The sequence below is a fragment of the Stegostoma tigrinum genome, chromosome 14, assembly GCF_030684315.1.
Source record: "Stegostoma tigrinum isolate sSteTig4 chromosome 14, sSteTig4.hap1, whole genome shotgun sequence".
In the NCBI taxonomy this organism is placed as follows: Eukaryota; Metazoa; Chordata; class Chondrichthyes; order Orectolobiformes; family Stegostomatidae; genus Stegostoma; species Stegostoma tigrinum.
Window position 1 is genome coordinate 19,091,579 of NC_081367.1, and position 17,346 is coordinate 19,108,924.

At 39.1% G+C, this 17,346-nt stretch overlaps 1 protein-coding gene across 8 annotated transcripts in view; it reads right to left on the minus strand.

Annotated features, from left to right (window-relative positions):
* The window catches only part of ngef (neuronal guanine nucleotide exchange factor), a 78,242-nt gene that overhangs the window by 11,784 nt on the left and 49,112 nt on the right, over window positions 1-17,346 (minus strand). For all 8 annotated transcript variants that reach the window (XM_048542705.2, XM_048542706.2, XM_048542699.2 and 5 more), the window contains 6 exons: window positions 15,262-15,391; window positions 12,972-13,046; window positions 9,718-9,807; window positions 8,360-8,523; window positions 6,832-6,990; window positions 4,132-4,211 (listed from right to left, as the gene is read on the minus strand). In XM_048542705.2, coding sequence (XP_048398662.1) covers window positions 4,132-4,211; window positions 6,832-6,990; window positions 8,360-8,523; window positions 9,718-9,807; window positions 12,972-13,046; window positions 15,262-15,391 — 698 coding nt within the window. The remainder of the gene's footprint in view (window positions 1-4,131; window positions 4,212-6,831; window positions 6,991-8,359; window positions 8,524-9,717; window positions 9,808-12,971; window positions 13,047-15,261; window positions 15,392-17,346) is intronic.

Consider the following 17,346-nt stretch of genomic DNA (forward strand, 5'->3'; position numbering starts at 1 on the left):
GATTCCCTCAATTCCACGTGCTTTAATCTTCTCAATCAGTGTCCCATATAGGACCTACTCAAAGCTTTGCTAAAATTCATATGAACTGCATTAACTGAACTTCCCTCATCTACACATTTGACCACATTTTTAAAAATAGTCTTAACAAATTTGTTAGGCATGACCTCCCTCTGACAAAGCCATGCTGATAATCCCTAATTAACCCATGCCTTTCCAAGTGCGTACGAATTCGCTCCTTCGGAATTTTCTCCAATAGTTTCTGTACCACTGACTGATCCGTAATTTCCTGGTTCATCTCTACTACACATCTTAAAGAGTGCAACCACATTAGTTGTTCTCTGGCACCACCCCTGTGGTCAGAGAGGAGTTAAAAATTTGTGTTGGAGTTCCTGTAATTTCCAGCCTCACCTCCCACAGCAGCCTGGGATGCAAATCATCCAGGCCAAGGGATTTGGTTGTTTTTAAGCTTGACACAGCCTCCAATACCTCTCCATTTCCTATGTCAAACTATGCAAGCTCCTCACAGTCCCTTTCCCTGAATTCTGTACCTATGTACTCCTTTTCCAGAGTGAAGGCCAAAGAGAAGTATTCCATCAAAACTCTTTCCTATACGCTGTGGCTTCATATACACATTGTTCCCTTGGTCCCAAACAGGCTCTACTCTTTCCTTGATTAACCTCTTTAATGTATTTATAAAGTATCTTAGGATTCTCAATAATCCTGTTCACAAGTCCTTTTTCACATCCCCCTTTTGCACTTCTAATTGTTTTCTTAAGTCCCCTCCTACACTTGCTGGATTCCTCTAAGGCTGCAGCTGAATTTCTCCCTTTGAACTTTCTTAAAGCCCTACTCACTTCCTCATCCAGTCCTGAATTTTCTTACACATTTAGGGTTCTCCGAACTTATTTCTCTGACATTTCCCTCAAAAGGATATATGTTGGAGCTGTATTCTCCTCAGCTCCTTTTTGAGCCTCCACTGCCCCACTCTAGACTTCACACAAGGAGCTCATCCCAGAAAAATGAAGCTAAATCCTGCTTTTATTTCAATAAAATCTGCCTTCCCCAAATCCAAAGCCATATTTTGGAGGCCATCTTTTTCCTTGTCCAGAATAAATTTGAATTGTACTGTGTTATGGCAGCTATTGCTAAAATGCTCCCCATTGCCACATTGAATACTTGTCTGGCTTCTTTCCGCGGAATAAGATCCAGCACTGCATCATTCCTTGTTGGGCCTTCTACATATTTATACAAAAATCTCTTCTGGATGCATTGAGAAATCCACCCCCTCTAAATCCTTGACACAAATGACTATCCTAATACGTTCAGGTTAGTTGTTGTTTGAATTCTACTGTCTCCTGATGCACTGATACGTCTCTGAGTATCTCTAAAATGATTTAAAGTTGCTAATGTCAACAGGGAGTTGTGCAATATATGCTGTCCTTTTGTTTGATTCATTCATGGGATATGGGTTTTGCTGGTTGGGTCAGCATTGACTGCTTATCCATAATTTCCCTTGAGAAAGCGGTAGCTAGCTAGCTGCCTTCTTGAACTGCTGCTGTCTATTTGAGGTTAGTACAATCACAGTGCTGTTAGGGAGGGAGTTTCTGGATTTTGAATCTGCAACACTGAAGGAACAGTGATATATTTCCAAGTCAGGAAGATGAAGACTTAATGGGAAACTGGCAAGTGTTGGAGTTACCATGCATTTGTTGCCCTTGCGGCTCTAGTTGGCAGTGGTCATGGGCTTGGAAGGCGCTGTCCAAGGAGCTGAGGGGAATTTATGCAGTGCATCTCTTAGATGGAACATGCTGTTGCTACGGCGTCCTCATAGCGGAGACAGTGTATGTTTGTGGATGCGTTGCCAATCAAGCAGGCTGCTTTGTCCTGAATGGTGTTAAGTTTCCTGAGTGTTGTTGGAGCTGCACTCATCTAGGTAAATGGGGAGCATTCCATCACATTCCAGACTTGCGCATTGTAGATGATAAACAAATTTTTAATAAAGAGATAAGCTACTCGCTGCAGATTCATAGTTTCTGATTGCTCTTGTAGTCACTGTATTTATATGGTTAGTCCGGTTCAGTTTCTTGTCAGTGGTAACACCGGACTGTTGATAGTGGGGGATTTTGCTTTGGGGATATCATTGAACATGAAGGGCCAATAGTTAAACTCTCTCTTGTTGGAAATGTTCATTGCCTGGTATTTTTCTGGGATAAATGTTACTTGTCACTTATCAGACCAAGCTTGACATTGTCTGGACTGTTCAGTCTGTGAAGTCATGGAAGTTGCTGAACATGGTGCAAACATTAGCCAAGATCCCCACTTCTGGCTTTATGACAAAAGGAATATCATTGATGAAGCATCTGAAGATGGTTGGGTCTATGACACTACTCTGAATAATGCTTGTGGAGATGTCCGTTAGCTGAGATAACTGACCTCCAACAACTTCAGCAATCCTACTTTGGCATGTGGCCAACCAGTGGACTCTTTCTCCTGATTCCCATTAACTCTAGTTTCACCTTGATGCCATTCCCAGTCAAATGCCACCATTTTGTCAAACACAGCTTGTTTCACCATAATTCTGGAGTTTAGTTCTTTTGTTCATGTTTGAATCAAGGCTGTAATGAAGACAGAAGAGGAATGCCCATGGCAGAATTCAAGCCGAACTTCTATGAGTCAGCTATTATTAAGCAACAGCAGCATGGTGGCTCACTGGTTAGCACTGTTGCCTCACAGTGCCAGAGACTTAGGTTCAATCCCAGCCTCAGGAGACTGTGCACATTCCATACAGGCATTCTCCCTGTGTCTTTGTGGGTTTCCTCTGGGTTATCTGGTTTCTTGCCACAGTCCAAAGATGTGTAGATTAGGTGGATTGGCCATGCTAAATTGCCCATAGTGTTTAGGTTAGGTGAATTAGCCAAGGGGAGAGCGAGATTACGGGGATATAGTTGGGGGGGGGGGTCGGTGGTGGTGACCCTGGGTTGGATGTTCTTCAGAGAGTCAGTGTGGAGCGTTTTGAGAAGATTTGTAGCTCAGGTTGAGGTTCTGGATGTGAGTTTGCTCGTTGAGCGAGGTTAGTTTTCAGACGTTTCGTCACCATTCTAGGTAACATCATCAATGAGCCTCCGATGAAGCGCTGGTGTTATGTCCCACTTTCTATTTATCTGTTTAGGTTTCCTTGGGTTGGTGATGTCATTTCCTGTTCTTTTTCTCAGAGGATGATAGATTGGCTCCAAATCAATGTGTTTGTTGATGGAGTTCCGGTTGGAATGCCATGCTTCTAGGAATTCTCGTGCGTGTCTCTGTTTGGCTTGTCCTAGGATGGATGTGTTGTGCCAATCAAAGTGGTGTCCTTCCTCATCTGTATGTAAGGATACTAATGATAGTGGGTCATGTTGTTTTGTGGCTGGTTGATGTTCATGTATCCTGGTGGCTAGCTTTCTGCCTGTTTGTCCAATGTCGTGTTTGTCACAGTTCTTGCAACATATTTTGTAGATGACATTTGTTTTGCTTTTTGTCTGTATAGGGTCTTTTAAGTTCATTAGCTGCTGTTTTAGTGTGTTGGTGGGTTTGTGGGCTACCCTGATGCCAAGAGGTGCGAGTAGTCTGGCAGTCATTTCGGAAATGTCTTTGATGTAGGGGAGAGTGGTTATGGTTTCTGGGCCTGTTTTGTCTGACAAAGTTTGCAGAAATTTGGGTAGAATTGTGGAAGTTGGAGTGTTTGGGTGGTGGTGGGTGGCATTGGTGGAGAATGTGATATAGGTGGTATTATTGCTCAACTATTAATTCAGAGATCTGGATAATGCTTTGGAGAACCAGGTTTCAATGTCACTGCAGCACTTGCCGGAATTTGAATTTTTTTAAAAAAAGACCTGGAACTAAAACTCCAATGATGATCATGAAACCATTGTCAGTTCTTGTAAAAACCTGAGTGAGACAGTCACTTAGTTCTGGGTCAGATATAGTGTTATTCTGGTGTAGGAAAAGCTCCTTCTGTTTTTGGTTGGTTGTCTGGACATCAGGAGCTATTTGACTGCTCGTCAAATGTTAGTATAAGAAATGAGAGGAAAACTCACTCCTGATCAAAAACAAAAGCAAGGTTAGTTGGATATCTAGGTAGGAATAAAGCCTTACCCCAATGCAATGAGCTGGGAGAAACATATTTTGTTCTTCGATTTGGGGCAAGTGCATGGACCCAACGTTTCTTATCACTCCTGCAAAGAAAGATTTCTGGATTATTGAAATCAGTGAAATAAATCATGAAAAACACAGGAAAACAGAGAGGTGATACAAGCTATCAGCTTCCCAACTTCATCAGAGCCACAAAAAGTTTTGCATATTAATCTAAAATAATCCTTCAATAACAAGTGGAGAATTGTTCTTTGTTTGGCTTATTACACTTTAAAGTGACATTATCAACACTACATTGTTTCAAAAGTGAAACAGTGGAGGTAAAGTTTTGGCTCATAACAAAATTTGTTAATTGTCAGCACAGTGACCCTGTCACTTATTATTTGAATCACATTTTTAAAAATGCGAAGAAGAAACAATGCCATCCATTCACAGTCATTTTCACGTTCTTTTGGTTAGTTGTAATTTGAAGGTGTTTTGAAGATACTTTGAGCATCTTTAAAATGTCACCTGGGATCAGAGAGTGACATAGTACAATAGCACTCCATGCCAAATACAATAATTCTATTAAGATCATTGTCTTCAACTCTGAATAATGCTTTCTGAACTTAATTACAGAGAGTAGGTGGCCTTAATTTTCCTTCCTACTTTGTGTACCTGGAGAAAATATTTATCTTTAATTTGACAGTCGAGGAGACACCTGCAAAACTAGACACCATTTTAGTTTGCTTGTGCTTGTGGGCAGAATTAGGCCAAGTAGGAATCTACTCAGTTACTTGTAACACATGACGCTTTGGCAAGCCCTGACATTGAGCGATTGTGTCTTCAAGAGCAGTGATGACAATAGACTCATTTCTCAGATATTTGAACAGTTCTAGGGTCCTGTGCAGGATGATACACCTTGAGTGGCATTGGGCCATTACAAATATGAGGCAAAATTAAGATTAATCAACAATGTATTCCATTTATATGGAATGATGTGCGTTGTTTTACAGGGGTTGAGGAATCATTTGTCTGTCCACTCATTCATGCTACGTGGCCTCTTTTCACCAAGGCAACCATTTCTTTCCCAGAGAGGGACCATTCTACTGCTCCAACTGCTCTCCCGCACTGTTGTGCCAGCTGATGGTGATTTCATGACAAACTATTACATTTACAGCAGATTGTTATTATAGATGTAGAAATGGACAATCAATTTTTAACTTTCATCATCTTATTGTAATGCCTGAGACCATTCATTAATTAAAATAATTTTAGAAAGAGAAATGTGCAAACTTAAAATGGCCACATTACTCATCAGTCCACAGATTAAGCCAGTTCATGAAATCTTAAGTGAGAAGATCATGTCTGAACTGAAATGGGCATACCATCAAAATGACTGAAATCTGTCACTCAGACCTATATCAATAGTTTGATTTGCACCTTTCTAAAATTTTCACACATCAGGACGGAAGTCACCTGCAGATTATCCAGCTCGTATAAAGCAATGAAGCCAGACACGGGAATCTCTCTCTCTCTCTATTTTGCCCTCAGCCTCTTAGAAGATAACATCCAGTAAAAAGCAAATCACAGAAACATCCATTCATTCAGAACTCCAGGGTAACTACAAATGTGTTTGTCATGGTTAATTGCTTTTCTTGTTGTTAGTAAGTACCAAGATTATTACTTCTTTAACTCAAGAAAATCTTGTAATTGGCTCCTCCATTCTGAACTTGCGAAGTGTATTTAGTTGTAGTGTGATATTGCTGCATGCTAAAAATAATTTAGAATCTTTTAATTCCACCAAGCGTGTCAAAAAGAGGTAAGCTGATTCATCCTTCCTCACCTGATTGTAACAAAGTACATGCACATTGCCATCCATAGTACAGTTTAGGATTATAGACACTGACATTTTAGGTAAAGAATTATTGGAAAAATTGTATTATGTTTCTTATCGCACTGTTCAATATGACGACTTTGGTTCCGACAGAAATATTGGGTCCACTCGGGATCTCAGATCAAACAGATTTCAGAAGGGCTTTGATAGCAGAAGCTTTTAAATACTTTCCAACGTGTATATTATTAGAATACCATTTGCACATGCTTTACTGAATCCCGGTCTCCTGAATTATTTTTGTCCTGGGTGTCTTTCATGATCAAGTGAGATGAAAGCCAGCCCTGCTGTTCCCAGAGATATTTATCACATTCACAAATATGAACTTGGGAGGAAAAATATGCAAAGAGGCTAGTTTTGCCAGACGGGTGTCACATCCCACAGGCTGAGGTGTTAAAGAATCATAGCTGCAGAATATTCAGCTTTCTAGGCAGCAAGAAACAGCCCAGAATATCCTACATACTGCTTTAGATACCCCTAAGTTTACCAATAATTAGAGGACTTCATAGCAGAGATTTAAAGAAAAGAAAACTTGTATATGCTGACAGCTTCAAATAAGATGAAAATATTGGAAAACAGGCTGGAGATTCTTTGTTAGGACAGTTTGAACCGAGATCCCTATCCGAATTATTAACTGACCTGTTTTCTTTCATATGCTAACAGACTTGCACATGGAACATGCAAGGGAGCTTTCTGGTAGGGAGTTGATGAAACCAATCTTCCAAGATATTGAGGAGATTTGAATGTTTCCGTACAAATTGATGAACCCTGATGTACATTTCCAGAAACTTTCTATTTTATTTGCTGCAAAGTTCTATGGAGATACTTACTGTGATTTTGCTTTCAGCATATATTGGACCTCGCGATCATTGTTGTTCTCCAAAAGTCGCAACATGAATATATTCGCAAGAGCCTGACCCTGGTCCTCCAGCTCTTGGACCCGGAGGAGACCTCGGAGTGCATAGTCAAACACTTCATATCTGTCACCACTAGACAGAAAACAACATCACAGTCAGAAAACACATTGAAAAGCCTGGCGAAGAGTTTCAACAGGGATTTCCTTGCAAGTTGTCTCTGGTTAAGACAACTCTAGGCTTATTAGCATGAACCAAAGCTAATCTGTTTCTATGTGATGTGACTTGGAGGCCCAACAATGCTATAACCATAGCTATTTCACTGTGAACACAAATATCCTTCCTTTAGGACTTCTAGATATACTTTGTGGTGAATTCTGTACTGGCTGGAAAGTAGAAAAGGAAAATGTTATATTTTTAGCTTTGTTTCTGCCCTGATATTGTGCAAGATCAGTCAGGAAGTTCAATTATTGATGGCAATCAGAGTGGATAAACTCCAAGTAAATCCCTTCAAGCCACTCACCATCCTGACTTGGAAATATATCGCCATTCCTCCACTGTCACTGTGTCAAAATCCTGGAATTCCCTCCCTAATAGCATTGTGGGTTCAACCCAGAGCAGGAGGACAGTAGCGATTCAAGAAGGCAGCTCACCACTACCTTCTCAAGGGAAACTAGGGATGGGCAAGATATGCTGGCCAGCCAGTGATGCCCACATCCCATAAATGAATAGAGAGAAAAAATTATTATAAGGATAATATTTTTAGGTAATCCTGTGTCCATATTCATAAGACAAAGTTAGTTTGCATTGATGAAGGGAGAGGTTTCTCTTTTCAGTAAATCTTAGTCAGTACTCACAGAGCAAATGTTGAACCACTAATTGCAGAATGAAGCTGCCTTGCAGAATAAAGTACACTGCAAAACTATCACCCACTGACCAGCATTACTTCCTTTTTATTTCACACCCAGCTATCCTGTGATCACAGAGTGAGATTGCTAGTTAGCGATGAATTTATAATTGTTTGTTGATTGTGTGGAGAGCCAAATCTATTAGGAACTGGATCGAGAATATCCAAAACTCATCTCATATAACACTGTTACAGCCATCAGACAGAGGAGACTTGAACTGAACCCATGAGGTGAATGGCTAGTGTCAGAGTCATTGAACATGCTGCTTCCTAGTAAAAGCATTTCTATTTACTGAATCTATTTGAAAAAGAACCTTGGAAACAAACCATTTTATACTGACATATATATCTTTCTGTCAATATACTTCAGATACTTATTCTTTCAGAAACTAGAAATACTTGAAAATGCAGTAGCTAGATTTCAGATTTCAAAATATCCAAATTTGAAGCAACACTCTTGGGCAAAGTTTTCTTCCAGAAATCCACCTCTTACAGAAGGCACATGCCCTAAACTATCCATTTACATATAACTGTACAATACTTGAAAGTGCTGGCCTCTACACAGCCAATATTTTTGATGCATTTGCAAGTACTCACTAGGAATGTTTCTTGGTTATTAGGAAAAGATCATTGAACAGAATTAGGTAGACTGGCTTGAACAGTTTCTTCTTCCTAAAGGTTCGTGTTGCTTTCTGTCCTGACATTTGCTCCAATTCACCTTCCTTCAGTAGCCACCGAGATTGAGAGATGATTGGCACAGCCTGGGGAGACAGCATGTCTTGATTAAATGCAACATTTGGTAATAATAGAAAAAATGGCCTACTGATCGTTTTATGACTAGAAAAATAGAAACATTGGAAATAGCAGCAAGAGTTAACTATCAGCCCCTCCACCATTCAATATGATGGTAGCTCATCATTCAATACAGTACCCTGTTCCCTCTTTCTCCCCATACCCTTTTATCTCTCTAACTCTAAGAACTGTATCTAACTCCTGTTTGAAAACATTCAATGTTTTGTTCTCAACCACTCTGTGGCGGAGAATTCCACCAGCTCATCAATCTCTGGGTGAAGAAATTCCAACTCATCTCAGTTCTAAATGAACTAGCCTGTATCTTTAGATTATGACTCATGGTTCTGGACTCCCTGGTTATCAGGAACATGCTTCCCATGTTTACCCATGTTATTGGAATTTTAGAGCTTTCTACCAAATATCTGCAGATTTTTTTTTAACCTCTAGTGAATAAAATCCTTATCAATCCAGTCTCTCTTCACACGGTACCCTGCCATACCAGAAATCAGATTAAAAACATTTATTGCATTCCCTCCATAACATCTTTCCTCAAATAAAGAGACCAAAACTACAATCATATTGCACATGTGGTCTCACCAAGGCCCAGTACATTTGCAGCATGACATCCGTGCTCCTGTAATCAAACCTTCTCACGATGAAAGTCAACATACCATTTGCCTTCTTCACTATCTGCTGCACCTGCATGCTTACTTTCACTAAATGCTTTACAAGGATACCAAGATATCATTGCACCTCCCCCTTTCCCCATCTATCACCATTCATGTAAAAATCTGCCTTCCTACTTTGCTACCAAAATGAATAAGATCACATTTATTCACATTATATTTCATCTACCATACATTTGCCTACTCATTAACCTTATTCAAATCACATTGAAAATGATAGATTACCTGAAAACTATTGTTCCACAGTGTCTTGTTATAATTAGAGAATTCCATTAAAAATGTGCACACTGTAATATACATTTTATATTACTTCTTTTACACAGTAAAAAGAGCAATTGTATCTCTATTTTATGTATGATTCTATTTTCTTTATTCTTCCAGTGTGTTCATTGCTTTCTGTTCTGTAAGTTATGCATACTGGCTTACTGACAGAGACAAATTCATTCTTATATAGATGGTACAATTTTCCATTCATACCTTAATTTTAAACTCCAATTTCTTCTCAAAGTTGATCAGCTGCTCAGTTCTGCCCATTTTTTTCACACGTTCACTACACTCTTTGATAACCTTCAACAAGAAGAAATTTCTACTAACAACAGATGGATTTTTGTAGTTAATGCATCTTCATAGGGTTGTGTTTTAAAAATACCAAGCAGATGTCTGCTGTTGTTTGGCTTAATCTGTAAATGTGTGGAAAAAAACCTTTTTTCTGCAAGGCTGTTTTATAGAAGAGCTATTAAGGCTAAAATGTTAAGCTTGACTTGGAAAATGCCCCTACCAGGAATAGAGGTTAACATTCTCACTCAGATTTATAGTTGTTGCCATCTCAGTTTAAGATGGAATTTTCCTGCTGGCCCAGTAAGTGCTGGACCTCCAATGCAATTAAAATATGTTGGTGGCAGCATCATACACTATATGTAAAACTAAACATGCAGAGCTGTTTTCACATTATGTGCGTGAATTCCCAAATTTGTGTAGAATACGTAAAACATTCTAAAAATGTGTTGTAAAGGTAAATCTTTCGCTTGTCGCTACCATTTCTGCAAAAGAACAGTAAGACAATAGAACATAGACAAGTTTTCTCTTGATTTCTTGAACTCACTATATATCATATGGCTTTAAGAGTCATCTCATTCTGCACCAACAATTTGTAAGCCATCAAACAATGGATTAGTGTGTTATGACTTAGCATGTCTTCTGCCTGCGCATTTGATGTGTCAGCCATTAGGTTTGCCAGATGTGTTTTTCACCCAGGCAGGCTCAGTACCTGCTAAAGTGTATATTAAAAAATATTGCTGGAAAAGACACATTGTCAAGTCAAAGTCAACAAAATTTAGGCAAAGCTTAGCAGTTAAGTAGCAGTCATCATTAACTTGTGCAATCTCCATGGCAAAATCTTTATACTCAGAGTTAATTTACTTACTAATCAACAGCTTATTCTATTACAATATAAATACTTAGCTATAACAGTGTAGAGCTGGAGGAACACAACAGGCCGGGCAGCATCAGAGGAAAGTTGATGTTTCAGGTCGGGACCCTTCTTTGTTTTAAAACCATTTCTGAAGAAGGGTGCCAAACCTGAAACATCAACTTTCCTGCTCCTCTGATGCTGCCTGGCTTGCTGTGTTCCTCTAGCTCCACGCTGTGTAATCTCTGACTCCAGCAGCAGCAGTTCTTACTATTTCTGAATAAATATTTAGCTATTACCTTGATAATTTTTGCAAATTGTCCTAATGAGTGCGAGATGAAAAAGCTTCAACAATATATCTTTTTTAGCCATACTCAAGTTCTGAACTATTAAAAGACTACTAAAGATATAATCCATCTTTTAGGAGGCTACAAATCTTTTTATCTTCCAATATGGTCATTTATATTTAAAGATTGTATCTTTGTAAATTTATGGATTACGCTTAAAGCATTGTTAGCATGTAATTTTCTGTGCTCCCTCATCCTTCCCTTCTACCTTCTCCCCATTCTTCATGCCGGGGAGCATTCAGCATCAAACCGAAATATGGGAAGGAAGTGTCTATGCTATAAATAAAGCTGACCACATAAAATCAAATAGGATAACAAATTATTGCTGAGGGATTCCAAAAATGGATACATGGAGGCCTGATTGAACATCTATCAATATACAGTATATTGTCACAGTCTTTTGTTGTGAATTATAGTTTATATATCACAATGGTTATATGTATATACTTCAATACACAGAATCGTAGAAAGCAGGAGAACCAATAGGTCATTTAGCCCATCATGCATGCTCCACAATTCAACATGACCGTGGCTAGTCCTTTATCTCAATGCCATACCTCTGCTGTCCCCTTGACACCTTTAACCTCTAGAAATGTATCTACTTCTTTCATAAATATATTCAGTGACTTGGCTTCCGCCACGTTCTGCAGATGTAAATTAATGGGTTCCCCATCCTCTGTGCGAAGAAATTTCTCTTAGACCCAGGCGAAACTGTCATACCACGTGAGAACACGGACCCCTTGTTTTGGATCCCCTGGCCAGAGGAAACATCATCCCTGCATCCAGTCTGTTAAAACTTATTATATTTCAGAAAGATGCCCTTTCATTATTCGAAACTCCAGTGACTACAGTCCCGGTTGACACACTCCCTCTTCATACCAGAAACCTGTCATTCTAGAAATCAGACTGGTGGATTTTCACTGAACCTCCTTGATGGCAAGTATATCTTTTCATAGGTAATGACAGCAAAGCTGCACACGATATTCTATGTGTGGCCTCAGCAAGGCCAATACAGCTGCAACAACATTCCTTTGCTCCTGGACTGAAACCTTCTCGAAATGAAGACCATTTGCCTTCCTACCTGCTTGCTGCATCTGCTTACTTGCTTTCACTTACAAGGACACCACGGTCCCTTCATATATCAACATTTCCCATCTACCATCATTTAAATAATATTCTGCCATTCTATTTTCCTATCAAAGTTGGCAACCTTACATTGCATCCGCCACACATTTGCCCACTCACTCAATTTGTCTAAATCACCTTAAAACCTTATTACATCATTCTTGCCACTCACAATCTCACCTAGTTTTCAATCATTAGAAAACTTTAAAATCTTACAGTTGATTCACTCAACCAAATTGTTGATATATTTTGCAAACTGCTGCAGCCCAAGCACTGATTCAGTTGGTCCGAAAACTCATCACTGCCTTCCCCTCTGATTATAACCCATTTATTCCTATCTCCTGTCTGCTAACCAATTTTCAACACATGCTAGTATATTATCACCAATCCCTTATGCTTTTATTATATGTCGGACTTTACTAAAAACTTGCAGAAAATTGAAATGTACCAGTTCTGCTTGTTCCCCCTCATCTATTCAGCTAAATACATCCTTAAAAAGCCACTGTAGGTTTGTCAAAAAAAATCTCCTTTTCATGAATTAGTGTGGACTTTATGTGATCCCTTTGGTATTTTCTCAGTGCCAAACACTTTCCCAGTGTTGTAAAACATAGATATAGAATATAAAAGTCGAGAATTATAAATCCTTGCTTGGGAGGTATAACAAAAATGCAAAAGAAAAGGAATGAAAAAGACAAGGGCTGAATTCCATAGAAATAAAAATCAGGAACAGTGCGTCATCATGGCCAAGTTGACACTGTTTGATTGCAGTTTCATCCAAAGTCAAAACTACTGGCAAAATATGAGAAAGGAGAATTGAATAAAAATAGATAAAGGGAATATTGCTCTTGTACCTTTTCAAGTTCTTTATGTGCCTTCACAGCAGTGCTTTCTCTCTTTGACTCTTCTTCTGCTGTTTTCAAGATATTCTGTGGACAGAATTGAATTCAGTCATAGTAGGGACTTTTATAAACCTAAGTTAACCTCATTTGGTTGCATTGTGTATTACTTGATCCTAAGCTACTTCAATTTCAGAGAGAGTGGTGGGCCAGGTGAAAAAAAATAAAAAGAGTTCCCATATCAGCCTTGTGTTCTGGTGAAACTGATTGGCCCCCAACACAGCATTCTACCTGCTATGAAACAGTGAGATTGGTTCAAGCAAGATCTGTGAAGGTAAAGTTATAAACAGGGCTGTGGAGTGAACCGAGAATCAAATTTTGGCTGTTTAAGTGCATGATCTCAATTACACAACAAATAAGAACACTTTAATTTATTCTATAACCTTCAAATTCATGTGTGTAACTTTTTTTTAAGATTGTCATACAATGAGTGGAATTTTCCCACTCCTGAATGACATGGGAAAATATGGCAGAATCAGAGAAATATGACATTCCTGACAGAGAACACAAAACATCTTCTCCAGGCCTCCATCTGCCCCAGCAGTCCCCAACAACTCAGGGCACAATCCATGGACAGTGCATGCTTGCCACCCACTGTCTACAGGCATTGGATGGCATCATCACAATAAATCTTCAACTCAATTAGAATATTTTTCACCGGGTTAATTTTTTGGAGCCCTTTGGAACTTGTTGATACATCATTGCAATGATGCTGCCAGGCATCATAACAGAGTGTACCTTAGGTCTCTAGGCTTGCTGTCTTAGCTCACTCTGCTCACTAGGATGCTCCCTTTAACTCTTCTGCTGCTGTTTTCAAGATATTGGGTTTAGTGATAAGTCATTGACTGTAAACTTGTCATTGCTTCAAAGGCAATCAACCTCTGTTTAGTCCCAGAAACAAATGCGACATTTTTGTTTGTTCTTTCTTCAATTTTCCCACCGATTAATAAAAGTTAATGTCAACAATTGCTTGATGACTTTACAACACACAATGCTCCCACATTTACCAATGACAAGATGTTATGCTATGATGGGCATTAGGGCAAGAATAGAGTAGCAACAGTTGAGTAGATGCTAAAGATGGGTAGCCTCCGCAGCTTCATTTGCAACAACAGTCAATTACTTGATGATTTAAAGTGCCAATGTATTTGTGAATATAATATTATATTCACAACGTGTTACTGTGTCACCTATATCCTCTCAGAATCATAGAATCCCTTCTCTGCAGAAGGACGCCATTCAGCCTATCAATTTGACATTAACCCTCTGAAGAACATCCCACCCTGTCCGACCCCTCCTACACCATCCCCGTAAACCTGCATTTCCCATGACAAATCCACCAAGTCCACATATTCCTGAATACAATGGGCAATTTAGCATGTCTAATGACTTAAAATGCACATCTTTAAACAGTAGGAGGAAACTGGAGCACTCAGAGGAAACTCACGCAGACACGGGGAGAATATGCAAATCCACACAGTTGTCCTAGGGTGGAATGGAACCCAGGCCCTAACATTGTGAGGCAGCAGTGCTAACCACTGAGCTACTGTTCCACTCTAGCGTGGCTTTTCTTTTGAAGCTGGTCTTTTTTTTCTGTTTCTCTTCCACTACATAGACTGTAAATGGCTGTTCCTTGCTGGCAGCATTTGACCTGATGCACAGCTGGGCTTATAATATGGCAAATGAAGCTGAAAACCAAGAAAATCCTGGCAGTGGTGAGAACATCTACATTGGTGATGACAAGATAACATAGAACCACATCACAAAGGTCTGTTGCATACATAATGAGATGATAGGGGAGAATTGTGTGAGGTAATTCACCAGACATCAATGATGCAAACCCTCCATGACATTTGCAAATTTAGCTCAATATCTCTTGAGTCCTGTGTCCCAATCAAACTACCTCAAGCAACACAATGTCCACATCTAATGACTCATGGGGTTAAAATTGTAAAAAAATTCTAAAAATTCAACATGAATATCACACAGCTTGTTGAATAATTTTTGGAGCACTCAGTAGTATTTTTTCAGAGAAATGAAATGGAATTCCATTTTACTTATTAGCCTGAAGACATTGAGATACTCGACTCAGCTCAGCAATGTGATGAAATTTACGACTGATGTACCACAACACCACACCATGATGTTCATTGTATGAAACAATAATCATGACACAAATAGTTGTTGATACATTCTCCTGAAAATTATAGTTAGTCTGATATCCAGAGTGAACTCAGATAGTTACCTGTACCAGCAGTTTTAATCGTGTTATTCTTTGAAAAGGCAGAATAAGAAACGAAGGAAAAGGCAGTCCTCTGCATTTGGGATCTTTCTCGAGTTCAGCCATAACATTACGGAACTGGAGATTATTTTCCCTTTGATAAAAAAAACCACAATTGAGACGACAGTCCTTCAAAATGTTAATCAAACAAATCTTTGAAATCCAGCCCTGACAAGTACATCACCACATTGTGTTATAAAATCACAAGAGCCCTTAATATTTACCTAAAATGACTTATGAAAATCAGTAGTCTTCATTTGAGATTGTCCCTGTTTAATGTTGCTTCACTTTGTTGTTGTTCAATTAATGGAGCTTGTAACCTCATCAAATATTGGGAGATTCACTTTAACTTTGTTTCCTATTAATACCTCCCTCTCTTAGCTGTCTTATTTGTGTCCTCACTCAGATCCAATCCAATGCTGGAATTCCAATGCAAGCGAGTGTTCTGGAAATAGGCAGTGCCAGCAAAAGCAGCTTTGGTCATCATCCCATTAAGGACCAATATACGAATCAGTGAGTTTGAACTTCTTTGAGAGTGAGCAGGAGAAATGGCAAAATATTTAGAAATATTTCCTGTGAAATCACCGAGAGCATTGTATTACCTCCACCTTTGTGCAAAAGGCATAAATGATGGAATTACATACAAGATGCCCTATTCAACCTCAGAAGTAGCTTTCACTGGATGGCGATTCTTTCACACAGTTTTTTGATCCAGTCTACAGAACAATTGAAACCTCTGTGATCTTAGGCAGGTACAGGATAAATAGAGCCAAGGAAGCAGGAATCCAAGCCCCGTCCAGTGATTGCTGCTAGAAACAGTGTTTGCTGATTACATGAAAAATCGCTATCAGTGGGATAACAGCTGAGTTCAGGCTGGGCCTAATGGAACCACGTAGTGGGGAATGACTGTTTGTGGTACAAAAATCAAACTCAATTCCAACTCTCCTCACTCGCATCAAAGCAAATAAATGCTGTTTCTTAGAGATGAAGGGTGATTTCTGTTGGATCCATTTCTAGTGTTAGAATCCTAGCTCAATAAAAATAACAGAACAGAAGGAGATCATTCTCTCCTTCAATTTGGTTCAGTTGACTTCCCTGGAACTCCAGGATTCGAAAGTCAGCAGGATGCACATGTACTGTAAGTGGGAAATCATATTTTTCTTCTAAATTTTTCTTTAAACATGACTAAGTTCAAAACACAGCTGTTTTATTTTATTATTAGCAACATAATATATTTCAACTTACAAATTATAATATTTTATTTCCCTGAAGAGAAAGGGTCTGCAGAACTGGTTTTAACATTGATTACAATGGGAACACATGATTCAGTTAAAGTCATTTCACTTAAAGTAATGAGTTTCAGGAATGGAGTTTGAGTGATATTTTCTCAATGATCGCTGCTGGTACTTTATGGTATTTACCACCTCTACCAATGTAGTCTGTACCAGTTTTCTACCACCATACTAGGGATGGGGTTATTTGAGGTAGTTCACTGCCACAAATCCTCGTTTCACTTTGTCTTAGACTAAATGGCCAGTAGTGGAGGATACACCACCATAGAGTATCTACAAAAGAGGCATTCTTATTTAATAACAAGATTTATTACATGATAGCAATCAGTACAACCACATTTGATAAGTCATAATTACTAGGACACTGGGGGACTGGACAGGTATATCTGCTCACTTCATAAGCTAGAGTAGAATTTCTTATCTGCACCACAAATAACAGTAAAATGGATGGAATTGTAGTAAAGTAACAAAAACATTATTCCCTCAGAACTATTACTTTGTTAACCCCACTGCCACCACAACCCTGGCCAATACCCTGTAGTTAACCTGTTATGCATACAGAAGGAAACTCATCACACCTTCTCAAAGACAATTAGGGATGGGCAATAAATGGCAACCTAGCTAGTGACACACACATCCTATGATTTAATTTTTAAAAAATTGTGTATACAACTAAATTACATTTAGCACTGTGCCATCTCCCTCCCAAGTCTCTGGCTTCACAAATGTGGGCAGTCTGGACATTTCACACTTTTCT